This window comes from Lipophrys pholis, assembly GCF_963383615.2.
Source record: "Lipophrys pholis genome assembly, chromosome: 6".
NCBI lineage: Eukaryota > Metazoa > Chordata > Actinopteri > Blenniiformes > Blenniidae > Lipophrys > Lipophrys pholis.
In genome coordinates, this window is record NC_137629.1 from 34,253,084 (window position 1) to 34,267,353 (window position 14,270).

The following is a 14,270-nucleotide window of genomic DNA, read 5'->3' on the forward strand; positions in this document are numbered from 1 at the left end:
TGCCTTTCTTCTGGCCAGTAATGTTGTGTGTCCAAGCTCGCGTTTGCAGATTGTAAAATCATTTCATGTTTGGTAGTGAGATTCCATATGGCTGCTTTCTCCTCCCAAAATAAAAAAAGAAAAAAGAAGAGAGACTCATCTGAATTATGCAACATGCTTGATTTTTTTCTATTGCTCTGATGTGGTTATTGCACAATGATTGTGGGTCTTTGATGTTCTTGCAAAGTGGTGCCATCTCTTTTATGTGAGGCTTTGAAGTAGGCCTCGCTGCGCTGCGTGGCGATGTGGCACACTGTTTCCTTGGCACTGCCTTCTGTGGCCACAGCGTGATACTGCAGCGCCTCATTTTCATATCACCACTTTAACTATTCCATTTGACGCCTCTTTGAATTAACCTGCAAGAGTCCAGAAGTGTTTGGGTTTTTTTTTTTCTCCTCCAAACATTTGGCTCACTAATCACTGGAATGTGACGGAGTTGTTTGAAGTCGGAGCTCAAAGCAACAGTATGTTGAGTTTTATAGAAGCACAGCGATGGTTGTGAAATATTGCACTACTTTGAGATATGCAGATAAACATGCTGCTCTGCGATTGGACGACTTTGTGAACTATGCACTTTGCACCACTAGGGAGCATCAGAGGACTTTTAAGAGAATGGGACATTTAAATGAACCACATTTGACTTTTCTGCAGGGCTTTGAGACTCTTTGTATTGATATATCAAAAACAAATGGGAAAGGCTTGAAGAAGTTCACTGTAATTTCACTGTGGAAGAACAATAGACGGTTGCTCAATGGGGGACTTTAATAAAACATTTCATTATAGGTTGGCGGTGAAGGGAGGTGGTATACCCTCAGGGAGTCTGATGAGAAGGCATGGATGCTAGATTTGGAGATGAGCAACATTCAAAGAGATGTACCTTAGTGGAGCTGTACATGTCATAAAACATTCTGAATTAAAAAAACAACATGTAAAGAATCCGGGTGGGGGGGGGGGGGGGGTACTGCAGCTCTTGAGAGGTCAGAAACAAAAGCATAAAACAACTTTTGAGTGAAGAATATTCTCATTCTCATGCTCCCATTTGGTTTGAAATGCTGTTTGAAGTTTACCATGAAAAAGAGGCGGCTTTCATACGACGGGCTTGTTTTCACTGTTCAGTATTCCATCATCAGAACTCCAGCAGGCTTTGATGAGCAGCACTCGACAGGAAAACTGATCACAACTCAAATGTAATTTAAACAATATCAAATGTTCTTAAAGTCTTGATGCCGACTGAGAAGTTAATTCCAATCAGAAGTTCTTCAGCTACAATTAACGCACTTCAGTTCAAGGCAATGCTGCGTTTGTCTTGTCAGGCTTCTGCTTTGGAGCTGAAAAGATGTAAAAGAATTGATGTAAGATGTGATTTTGATGTTTTTTGGAAAGTGATTTATAAACCCCCCAACTTCGGTTTTTTGAAGTCGATTTCAAAACTGAGACACAAGTTTCATTCTTGAAAAAACAAGACACCCAAAAAAGAACCCCAATATCATTTTAATCCATGAGTGCATTGAACATTCAAAAAAATAAATAAATTAAACCTACTGAGCACATGGTCGTGATCTCTATTCAGATCCACTGTAACCTTGTTTATGTGAGATGGGTTCATGAAATATTTGTGTGAATGAAATATTCATTGGACAGGAAGCCAAGTCAAAAGGCATTATGCCCAATAAACATTAAATTTAGTGGAAGTAATAGTTGACTGCATGGTATAGATACATCACCACTTGTAAATACTCGTCACCACATGCACAAGTTTCTGGTAATCACTTAAACAGAGCATTGTGAAGAAAGCCCACATCGGCCCGATTATCAGGAACGAAGCCTCAAGAAATCTGACAGAGCAAAACAAAATCCATGTCTGAGGAAGATCACATCAAATCAAATTACAAAAAAAAAAGAATTAGAACCAAAAGCAGCGGGACTTTATTCATGTATAAACACAACATAAATTACTGGTAATATGACTAGTACAGACATTTATTCAGTTTCTTAAAAAAACACCATAAAACTCTTGCATAATTTACAAAACATGGTGTCCCTGTGCTATCAGAGACACGGCAGTGCCCCCCCCCCCCCCCAAAAAAAAAGTTCCTCATACCTTCGCAGTTCTTTCTTTTTTTTTCACAATGAATATTGGGTACTTAAACGTGTTTCTTTTTTTCCACTTAAAAGCATCTCAAGGAGAATAAGACATTTTTGATGTTTACAGTGCTAAATCTGGAATACATAGTGGTTGTTCTGTGAGAATATGTCTGACATCAGAAGTCTCTGACTTGAAAAACAAAGTATTTGCTCGAGGATGCCGCTGGCTCGAGGACAGTGAACCCACAGGCCTGGTACTTCTAGAGAAGTACAGATATGCATAATGTAAACATTTCCTTTGCTCTGACGATAATCTGTTGAGCCAAACTTGTCTTGATTAAAAGTAAAAAAACCAAAACATAAAACACAGAAAGTAGCCCACCGTTTCCTCAACTATATCACCATTCCTCTGCTGGAGAGTCCAGAGTCCAGAAGGCTTGTGCTCCAGAGGATCTGACCTGTAATCGCCGTGTTAAGGCTCGGTGGAGTTGTACATTTACTCTGTAGTCCGCTGGTCACGATGCACAGCATCGCTTTTGACCACTTCTATTTATTAGATTTTTTTTACCCTATTTATATTTTCTTTTTTTTCCCCCGTTCTTTTTGTTTATTTTTTTCCTACAAAAACACATTGACACTCAGGGTACATATAAGCAACGTTTGATTCCAGTTGCATTCATTTTGTCCGCCAGTATGTCTCTACCAAAACAAAGTGTCTTTGGCAGAATATGCGCCTCGTTACCTCTTCCCGATTTCACTTTGCCGAAGGAAGTGGATGTTATTCGTGCTATCTGCCAATTCTGGGTACTGTTCGATAGATAACACAAAGTACCCGTCATACCCCAACACTTTGCCACTACTGAGAAGCTGCCTCTTCTCCCCTTCTGTCCAGGGACGAACCCCTTCCTCGCCGTCTCGCACTCGCTGCTGCTCCCTTGCCCAGGCGCCGGCGAGGGCGCGCTGCCGCGCGAGCTCCACCACCCGCGCCTTCTCCTCGTCCACCGTCGACCCGTAGCGGATATGGAAGGCGAGGGCACCGGCGCGGATCTCCACGTCTGCGAAACGCCGAGTCCGACTGTCCATGACGGTGGTGGACTGGGAGACCGTCACATTGATGCCGTTCTCCAGAGTCTTGTGCCCGCTGGTGAGATGCATGGCGGCGAGGTCGGCGTCCGGCAGGCCCGGCTTGACAAAGTAGTGTGTGTCCCGCCCTTCGATGGTGAAATGGAGGTCCTCCAGATAGAAAGCGTTGTTGAGGATTGTCGCAATCTTGATGCAGTCCTCGCTGGCCACGTTGAGCGTGTGAGTGTGGACGCTGCCCTTGTAGATGGCAAACATAACTGCCCTTCCGATGGGAGACATTGCAGCCGAGAACCACAGCCAAGACTTTTCACCTCTGCGACCTCGACTGAGATGGACCTCTGGCAGCCGCTCGAACGACAAGAGAGAATGCGCTTGTCTGGTTACTTCCTGCTGGACCCCAGAGATAGACTGTAGGAAAAGTGCAGTGAGACGTTAACGCCTGAACATGGCAGAAACCGACTCTCCAGGCCATTTAGAACCAGCCACTGCTCTGCTTCACAGAGTTCCTCATTCACGTTCAAGATAATGGCGTTTTCAAGCCAAAAGTAGATCAATCCCCAATGACAAATTTACAGCAGCACATTTTGTGTAAAGGCCTTAGACCAAAGAAGCCTAACACAAATAGCATCAAAAGGATGTTTTAACACGAGCAACACCAAAACATTCCATATAAATTTAGACAGCATTAAAATATGTTCTGCCAGTGACTAAAGCTCGGCAGAGGAAGGAAGACGTTTGCTTATTATTTGTTTATTATTATGCAAATATGGTCCAATTAAAGTTGATATTCTGTGAAATACATAGCAATCCCATTACGAGATGGCAGCTTCCAAACACTGAGGGAACAGGAAAACAACAAAAAAAGTTTGGATTGTTTTTGTACACTGTCTTTTCCTCGTCATCTTTACTTTGCCGTTGGTCTTATTTCTTTTTTTCTTTTTTTCTTGGCAAGTGGGAAATCGTGATGTTACTTACCGGCAGATCATCCCAGAGCTGGCTCTTCGTCAGTTCGTAGGACGGCATGCTCAAGTCGAACTTTGGGACTGGGAACCCGGGAATGGTGTTGTGAAGATGAAAGCCAAAGGTCACCAGCCAGCTGTTCACATCTGGAAAATGGAATTTGAAGCAACTCAAGACCAAGTGTGTACTTTTGACATTTCTACCCTTGTCTGTTTTGTGAACGTGTTGGGACACTGAGCATGTGGGTGATTAGTTTTTAAAACCTGCTTCTTTGGTCCTTGAAAACATGAAACTATTTACATAAAAAATACATAAATACAGACACATTGAGGACTAGGAATTTGATGCTTGACCTTGAAGGCCAATTAGTAGAAGAATTAATTAGACACGTAATTAAGTGGAGCAAACATCCAAACATTTCAGCTTTTTATGGTCAATGAGAAGAACTATGTAAAAAGTTGAGAAGTTATAATGAAAGGATTATGGACTTACATTGAATGAAAAGTCTTACCTGCAACATATTCTCTGACTTCATGAACTTTGCTGATGGGGTTATTATTTCTGAACATGTAGAGATTAAACGGAGCTGGCTCTTTGCCCACTTTCTTCCACGAAGAGACATCTGGAACGGTCCACCGTCCAGACATTATATCGTAATCCTGCTCCCCGAAGTGCAGCAACTTGGTCAGGGGGTCGTACAGTCCTCCGTGGAAGCCAAGCACGAGCTGGAAGTCTGGGTTAGAATCAAAGTAGATTTCACCGTACGCCGTGTACTGGAGCTGTTTGACCAGGAGGCCGTTGCTGGTGAAGACAGCCAAAGGTGTGCCGGTGTTATCGCAGGCGATGTAGAACTCCTCCCCGCTGCTGATCTCCATCGCAAACAGATGGCCTTGCAGGTCATAGTAGAATGAGGTGATCTCTGAACTGGAATGGTTGTATACATGTGTTATCCTGGCGGGGTAGCTCAGATCTGCATAAAAGTACTGCAGGTGCTGGCCCAAGCTGGTCTTGGTGGAAACCCTGCGGCCTAATCCATCGTAACGATACTGAATCGTCCAGCCGCTGCTCTTGCTGTAGACCCGCACCAACAGCCCCTTCGAGTTGTACTCAAAGATTTCTGCGCCCCTCTGACGGAGAAAGCCATCTTCATCCATTCTATATTGGATATCTCCAAGGCGAGTGATGCGGTCCCTCAAGTCGTAACGCAGGGGAAGGAGCCTGGCGCTGTTTCCTGCATTCAGCAGGTGCAGATTTCCATTGAGGTCATACGTATAGCGCCACATCACTTTGTCGTTGAGGTACACAGTCTGCAGCTGGCCGTCCACATCGTACTCATAGCTGTACTTGGTGGTGTTGGCAAATGGACCAATCTTGATCTCTCGCTTCGTGACTCTGCCAATATCGTCATATTGGAAAGTAATCCAGTACATGAGAGAACGGAATATCTCGTACTGGATCTCCTTTATGCGGCCGTGTGCGTCAAAGTGCTTGGTGTACGTCATGACTGCAGTGGAAATGATCTGATTTATGTCATAGTAGATCACCCCAAACTTTCCAAACTGCTCGATCTTCCCCGAGATGTCGTCGAACTGGTACAGGTCGATGGGTAACGGCGTTTCGTTGATGACGCCTTGCACGCTGGTGACGCGCAGGCTGCTGTCGTAAGTGTAATCGAACCGAGCATTGACCATGCCGTCCTCACTGAAGCGGAAAATCTGCCGGTCCACCAGGGGACCGACTTGGCGGTAACGGATTGAACAGATGAACCCTTCATTCTGCAGGTTGACGGTCTTCAGCACACCTGCTGTTTCGTCGTAGGTGAAGCTGACCCTGGTGCTGTCATACAAGATCTCTGACAGCTTGTTCTGCCGCCGGTACCTGTACAGCACCCTGCGGCCTGTGCCAAGGTGAGCTACTCTCAGTAGGAGGCCGTCTTCACTGTAGTCCACAGCAACCGAGGCATTGCTCTCAGGAGGGTGATAAAGGTTTCTATAGTAACCCACTGAACGGATGGTCTGCATGGTGTAGCGGGCCACGCTTGGCATGGTGACAGCGGAAAGGCGGTCCAAAGAGTCGAAGTCAAAGATGTACTGCCTCTGACTGTGTAGCAGCAGAACCATCGACTGGAGAGAAAACAGAGGAAAAAAGTGTTCATTTGAATAAAATGTCTTCATAATATATGTGTAATGCAGGGTTCGTGTTACCCAAGTGTATGACTGTTCCGCCTTAAGAAAAGGAGACAGGATGCATTAAAAATGTAGTTGATATTGTTAAATATCACAGAGACAGCAGCTGCCAGCTTCCCACTGTCAATTCTGTTTAGATCACCGTGTAGAAAAACACCGAAAACTGTTTATTGATGCTGCCCACTTTGTAAAGCTCGGGCCAAAAACATTTAGCCGACATTGCAGGGGAGACTTCGTATATTTAAACATGCTCAGTTGATGTCTGCTACAGTCAAAAGTGTTTATTTTTAACTCCCGTCACACGGAGACAGGCTTGTTTTAATTAATTTACACTTTGCAGTTTGGAGAGGGACCTGTCATCCCAAGGTTTACCACCCTTGCCGTTAAAATGTCATACCCAGTCATCCGTTGCTACACTGAGGTTCCCTGAGCCCTCTGTGTTACTTATGTCAGAGTGTTGACATGGCCTCTCCAGGTCACGCAACGGGAAGAGGCAGTCAGGAGTGGCTGAGGAAATCTATGCATGCTTTTTTGGCCTCAGCATCTCTGTGCAATCTCAAACTCTCCAGAACAGCTAAAGAATATTTATGTGGAAGAGATGGAGGGAAATGACACCGCAGAAGACTTCACTTTTGTTGTGTGCAATTTTGAATGAGCAGTGGGCGTCTTTATGAGCCATAAAGAGCCTGGTTATTGAGAAAGATGCTATAAGTGTGAAAAAACAAAAAGTAAAGCAAGGGACAAGAACTCACTTTGTGCATTAACAGCAAGCATTAGACATTTTCCACCCTGAGAATTATGATGGCAGAGATGGTCATCGCTCCTACTGTTTAAATCATTGCGGGGCGGCGTTCCCTTGGTTAACCCTGACATATAGTTGGAGAGCCGTTAGACACACCGTGCTGCGTTTTATCTCGCCACGCCGTACCCTTTTGAGTTCACCCACGAATTTTGACGACTGGCTTGAGTTATGGCTCAGAGATGCTACATCCGGATCCTCCCGTGGAGGGAAACCAACTGGACGTTTTTATATCTGAGGCTTGTAAATGATGCTCATAAATTTGCCGTTAGCAGGAAGCGACGAATTACTATGTGTAGAGGTGCTTGGAAAACTGAAGATGGAGAGTCTTTGAGGGGCAAAAAAAGAAAAAAGCACCTCTTCAGGGTGACCTCAGGTTCCATACATGCCAAAGTCTTGATTTATCCTGTACTGAAGAAGGCAGGCCAGCTATACAAGATGTAGACTTTCTCACCTGCTCCAGATAGGTGTAGCTCCATATCTTCCCATCTGCGAAGACCCTGGAAATCAGGCGGCCTTGACTATCGTACTCCAGCCTCTCCGTGGTGGGTCCTCTCTGCAGGGCGCTGATCTGCCCGCTGCTCGTACGGCTCACATTAACAGGCAGCAGCTTACTGCTGGGCACCCAGAGGACCGGGTGACCTGCGGTGTCATATATTATCTTCAGGAGGAACTTCCTGTGATCATCATAAATCTTCTCCGTCCTCAGGGTGCGATCATAATCAACGGAAAGAATGTTCCGTCCATTTACCTGTGGGAAAGATTAAGGTTTTAAGAACGGGCGAGACGAGCGCTCCACTCCTCTGACGGTGATTGACGTGCATAATTAATGAAGAAGGTGTAAAATTAGTGAGCGGGCGCCACGCTGATTACACAACAGTGCAATTCCTTGAAGAACTTTCTTGGTTTCAACATCGCTGTTCTTTGCCTGAATGGCTCTTTAAACTGTATTCACAGAGATTAACGCCCCCTTCACGAGGCTCATTAAACAGAGGGACACTCTGCCGATTGTTCAGGTACACTTAAATTACGTCCTCCTACCTTTAATGGGGACAAAAATTACTGCGAAACAAAGTAACGTTGAGTCGACGAAGTACTGTGAATCATAAATCAGCATCAAATGGGATTATAGGTAGGAGGACTAAGAAGAGTCGGACTTCTCCACCAGAATACTGATAACTCTCTACATCAGGATAAATGTTGCGACTCATAAATTTCAATGAAAAGAAATGAGTGCAGTAACATTTTTGCAAGGTTAGAATAAGGACGGGAACATGACGACTGATGTAGAATCTGGATTTCACACAACTTGCATGGCTGACCAGTTGGAGCTGGAGCCAGAACTGACATCAGGAATGTGTCATTCATCACTGGCAGAGAGACAGAGAGAGAGAGAGAGAGAGAGAGAGAGAGAGAGAGAGAGAGAGAGAGAGAGAGAGAGACAGAGAGAGAGAGAGAGAGACAGAGACAGAGAGAGAGAGAGAGACAGAGAGAGAGAGAGAGAGAGAGAGACAGAGAGAGAGAGAGAGAGAGAGAGAGAGAGAGAGAGAGAGAGAGAGAGAGAGAGAGAGAGAGAGACAGAGAGAGAGAGAGAGAGAGAGAGAGAGAGAGAGAGAGAACATACCCGCAGCTTTCGTCCAAACACGATAACTTTCCCTCTGGCTTGTTCTTTGCGGAAGCGCCATTCGACCAAGTTTTGCCCACTCTCCCCTGGCAGGCTCATGTTGCGTCTGGCTACGGTGGGGTTGGCAGCGCCTGCCAGGATGTGAGGCTCTGTCTGATAGTGGGTGTCCATCCCATTGGCATAGGTAATCCTCAGTGAGTTATCAAAGCCCACTTGATAGCTGCTTCTACACTGGTCTGTTGATTATGAAAATATATAAAAAGAATAGTCAGTACAAAGCAAATACCAGGATCACATCAGGATTAATGTTATTCATAGTCTCCTAGGGTGATTATTGGTTGGACATTATTCTACTACTCAAAGTAGTTAGTGTTTGAAATGAGAGACTTTTCAGATGTAAAAACAATGAACATGAACGATGTGCTGGGATGACGGTACCATCTGGCTCTGGCAGAGACTAGAAAACCCTCCATTACAAAGGTTGATGCTTCTCCCTGACAGCCAAAGCCACACACTGAGAGAGTAATCATTTACACTGTCGTCTGTCAGGCCTTCTGAGTTGTAATGATACACGACTTAAGCTTACTCAACATTGCCCAGCTGACCCCTGAAACAATGACAAATAACGGCGAACAAAAAGGGCTGACCCTGGGACAGCGTGTAGAAGGAGCGGATGGTGGAGGTGTTGGTGGTGATGCTGATTTCCTCCTCGTTCATGGAGCTCTCGATGTCCACCGTCAGAGCACTGTACATGTCCGTGTACAAGTTATTCACCATTCCGGTGGGGAACGTCACGTTCATTAGGCGTCCCTCACTGTCGTAACTGTTTGAAAATGACAAAGCATTGGTCATGTATGAATGTTCTCAGTGCCACACGGTATTCAGTTATACTGGTCGAGTCAGGCCATCGACTTCCTCCTAATTAAAATGTCAGATTTTCTGGGTTTTTTCTTTATATGTTCAATTTTTGCAGTGCAAGTGAAGAGCTGAAGGCACAATCCAAATATTTAATATGGGAGAGTGACACATCTCATCAGCTATCAGTTTCATATTAAAAAGAAAAACCACAGTCTTGTAATGAATTCAATTATTTGGATGATTGATGTGTCATCATAATCTCAACTGAATGCTTTGCTTTTTTTAGTTATAGTGAGCAGATCCTTCATGGCGTAATGTGACATGACAGCGAATTACACATGGGAGAAGAATTCAATCAGAGGCTCTGCTCACAAAACAAAGTGCTGTAATAGAAAGTCAAGACGGCTTTCATAATAAAACGTGCTTGGTCAATTTTTCAAACTTTGATTTATTTTGTTTTTTAATGTGAGCATTTAAACACAATTTCTCTGTCTCCTATCCTGGACAACAGCCAGCCAGGCAGAGGAGTGTGTTCAGGTTTCAGAGCTGCTCATGAACTCTTCATCCCCCTCGCCATCAGACTGGACGACTCATCGGGGGGGGCGCAGTCTTGATCACATTGCAACTGATCCAATATGATTGTATTACAACTGCTTCCTTACGACCTAACCCTAACCCACTTTACATCTCTGTGCCATGAAATGTGTAAATACTGACTCTTATACTGAAATGGAGGAAAATCCAGGAAAAGCTGGATTTGGAGCAATAAACTTTGAATACAACGTTTTTAGACCAACAAGAAATTGTTGTGAAAGTGTTGAAAAGATAATATGGCTCCTTTAAAATGATATAGTATTGTACAGCAAGGTTTTTTGCAGTATATACTAACTTTTAATATTAATTTAATCTTGTTACTAACCTGCCTGTTTTGTCTTTTTGTTTGTATGTAAGCTGCTGAAAAGATGATTGATAAAGTATCTATCAATCAATGTGTTGTTGTACAGCATTAAGGCCCCATTAAACTCATCGTTTTTGAGTTTTCGTTTGACTAAAGTTTCACTTTTATGTCACGGCATCAGCAAAAACACTGACATTATGCAGTTAGTCTGCCAGGCCACGAGTGGGCGCTGTTTGCTGTTTTTTTTAATGAAACCACACACACACATACAGGAGGGAACTATCCACCCTAAACATCAACACTGGGAGAACACAGACCACCAAGATGGATTGTTATCATGGTGACTGTCAAAATAAAAGTACCAAGTCCAGGAGAATATGGACTCATGACTCCACAGAGGAAACTTTGTTCTGATTGGCTCTACAGAGCATGTGCAGAACTACGAGTTACTATGGCCGTGGAGTGTGTGAGAAGTTCAGTGTTTTCATCGTCTCATCGGGACTGAACCCAAGCGTTTCCACAAAGTGTTGTTTTCAAACAAGGAGATGGAAGTTGGAGCATTTTTGAAAAGTGCCACCTTGGGCTCAACTTTCAAAAAGTTGCATTTTTAGCAGCTCTGAGCACCAATGTCGTGCAAACAGACACCCTAAATGCAACCAAATTTTTTTGATTTCACTTGAAAATGTCACATAAACGGCCTTTAGAGAGACGTAATGTTCATTATGTCATATTGGGCAGAGCTGCATTCTTATGTGAGCTGTTCAAATATTTATCTCCCCATATAAACCAAGACATGATACATATTCCTTTAAAAAAAAAAAAAGAATAAAAAGAGAAATGTAACATACTTTATGAACATCAAGTTAATAAAGTCAAACTAGGCTACTTTAGAGATCTGAGGCATATTTTATAATTAGGTTTCAATTAAATGTGCCCCCTGAAGCAGTTTGCAGGTATGTGTGGTTACCAATTATAGAGTAAACCGAGACTTGAAAGAGCACGTACCGGATCACACACTCGCAGCAAACATTTCCGTCTGAGCACCTCATAATTCCAGGTTTTACTTTATGAAAATATTAGTAAAGTAAAGGGAAATGAGCTAAAATAATTTGTTGATTAAACCTTTTCAGCTACAGGGATTCTAATACCGTACTCTCATCCCCAAGAACCAGGGAATTGTCTTTTTTTTAAAATTCCTAAATAAATAGCATTTTCTGCCAGAGCGCAAAGCACTTTTGTTTACAAGGTTTTTATTAGAATGCACAAAGTAGGTGGTGTGTTTTAATTGCCAATGTGGGCTTCCTCCGGATTCATTAAGCCTGGAATAACTGGTAAATCACGACACAGAGATTTAAATAGAATGCTATTCTTGTTATTGTACTTACTCATAGAAAGTGGTCCAGCCGATTTCTGAGGTTTTGGTGGCCAGCAGGCCGTTGTTGCCATGGTAGGTAAGAAGCACCAGTTCCTGACCCTGAGCCGTGAGGGTCTTCAGCCCTCCGTTGGTGCCCATGGTCAGCCAGATGACCTGGTTGTCGGGGGCGACGATCCGCACCGGCATGCGATTGGGATCCCTGCGGATCCGGAGAGTGTTCCCGCTGCTGTCGGTGACGGCCGTGATGTCGTTCTCCGTGCTGTAGCTGAAGCTGTACTTCAGGTCACCGGTCAGCAGGCTGGCGGTGTGCTGGTGGGTGCCGTTGCTGTCGAACACGTAGAGCTCCTGGGCGTCGGGAGACGCCACCTCGTATGTGTTGGAAATCAAAGTTGGCCCGTTCCGAGAGATGGCCCGGATGCGGATGTTGCCGAGGTCCGCCACGTACAGAGTTCCGTCCGGCGCCGCCACCAGAGACGATGGGGCGTTGAGCCTGGCGTCTTTGGCATAGCCGTCGCCTGTCTGGTAACAGTCGCAGTTGGCGTCGTTCTTGCAGTCGCAGTCGGAGGGAGCCCCGGCCAAATGCGTTATCTCGCCATCCACAGAAACCTTCCGGATCCTGCTCATCTTCCTCTCATCTGTCTCCGCGATGTAGATGGCGCCGTGGTACGACACAGAGATGGAAACAGCAGATTCCAGAGGTGTTAACTGCGCCCTTTGACCGCCGGCGACGCCGCGCTCCAGGCCAGCCAGAGGGCAGTGGACGGGTCGGCCAGCCGCGATGCTCACTTGACCGTTCTCCGTGATGCGCAGCACGATGTTGTTGTCCAGGACATACAGCGAGTTGTCCATAGGGCTGACGGCGAGGTCTGTGGGCCACTCCAAGATCACCTGGAACACAGGACAGCCCAGGGTGAGCCACCGAGTAGTAAAGACCTACAGGAACTATTTAATGATCACACAGACCCAGATGAAGGGCGGACTGGCGCTGTTAGAAATGAAAACAAGAACATTCTTCTGGAATACATATCTTTGGATCTTTCATTGATGAGTCATTCGGCGACCTGATTTCTTTATATTTAGAACTGAGTTGACTTTTATTAAATCACAAAAACAATTCAAATCCACATTGGACATGGAGGCAAGAGAAAAACTTTTTAATTCACAAGCCTGATTCCCACTGAACCTGTTCAGTAGACATGTTAGCTGCAGGATTGTTTTGCCCTTTCTTTAGTAAAGCTTTCCAAACATAGAATCACTACTTGCAAAGAAAGCGCGGTGTATTAGAAACCTTTAACTTCTGCAGACTCTTCTGTTGAAACTGAACCACACAGAGTCAGTCTCAATGAACTTCAGCAGTCTGTGACCCCGACGTCGTTTCGGCTTTTCTTTCCTCAGACTACTTTTGATACGCACAGAACAAACCAGGAGAGCTGCACTTTCAGACATGTTTGACCCAGTCGTCTCGCCGTCACAAAATAGACCTTTTTTTAAAAGTGTACAAATCAATAAACGTGGCAGTTTTCACAGCTTTTCAATCCATAAACCTTGAAGACAAAATGTTAACTCTGTGCCAAGTACCGTGTATCTATCTATCTATCTATCTATCTATCTATCTATCTATCTATCTATCTATCTATCTATCTATCTATCTATCTATCTATCTATCTATCTATCTATCTATCTATCTATCTATCTATCTATCTATCTATCCATCTATCCATCCATCCATCCATCCATCCATCCATCCATCCATCCATCCATCCATCCATCCATCCATATATATATTTATATATAAATTCTAAGAGCAGAAATCTGAAGCATCACCAAACTGGAGCTTCTAAACTGTTTTTGTTTCTTCAGACTTACATGTGATGGAAAAACAAATGTTAGAATTAGAAAAGGGTTATATGGGTTATAGTCTTCCACATTAATCATGTTGTTATAACAGTACCTTCCAACATGATCACATATCATGTTTATACAATGTTATGTACAAAGAAAATCAGCTCATGTGTGAATGTGCTGATCTTGCGGTTCTGTTTGCTTTTCTTGCTCCATTTGGACCGAACAGCCTTGAAACTCAGAAAGAATCTCAGGTGTGAAAAACCAAGGAGCTAGAAAATATAGAAAATATTCACAAACTGAAAATGACAGCCACATTAACCACGTCTTGGTAAAAAGAATACTAAGTATACGTTATGATCCAAAACTATAACCCCGGCCGGTCTTTACAATCTGCTTCTCAGAACTGTGACAGTGAATAAAAGTCTTATTGGACCGGCCAGGCCTCAAACACATAGCGTGTCATTAAGACTGTCAAAACACTCCGGCTGAATTCTAATAAAACACGCTGCCTATAAGAC

At 44.1% G+C, this 14,270-nt stretch overlaps 1 protein-coding gene across 1 annotated transcript in view; it reads right to left on the bottom strand.

Moving 5' to 3' along the window:
- Positions 1 to 1,950: 1,950 nt before the first annotated feature.
- LOC308111358 (teneurin-3) overlaps positions 1,951 to 14,270 on the bottom strand; it is a gene marked incomplete at its 5' end in the record, with an annotated part of 187,682 nt that continues 175,362 nt past the window's right edge. Inside the window, 7 exons of the mRNA XM_080466222.1 lie at positions 1,951 to 3,615; positions 4,183 to 4,313; positions 4,679 to 6,290; positions 7,607 to 7,903; positions 8,777 to 9,012; positions 9,424 to 9,599; positions 11,918 to 12,795. Coding sequence (XP_080322348.1) covers positions 2,863 to 3,615; positions 4,183 to 4,313; positions 4,679 to 6,290; positions 7,607 to 7,903; positions 8,777 to 9,012; positions 9,424 to 9,599; positions 11,918 to 12,795 — 4,083 coding nt within the window. The 3' untranslated portion in view covers positions 1,951 to 2,862. The remainder of the gene's footprint in view (positions 3,616 to 4,182; positions 4,314 to 4,678; positions 6,291 to 7,606; positions 7,904 to 8,776; positions 9,013 to 9,423; positions 9,600 to 11,917; positions 12,796 to 14,270) is intronic.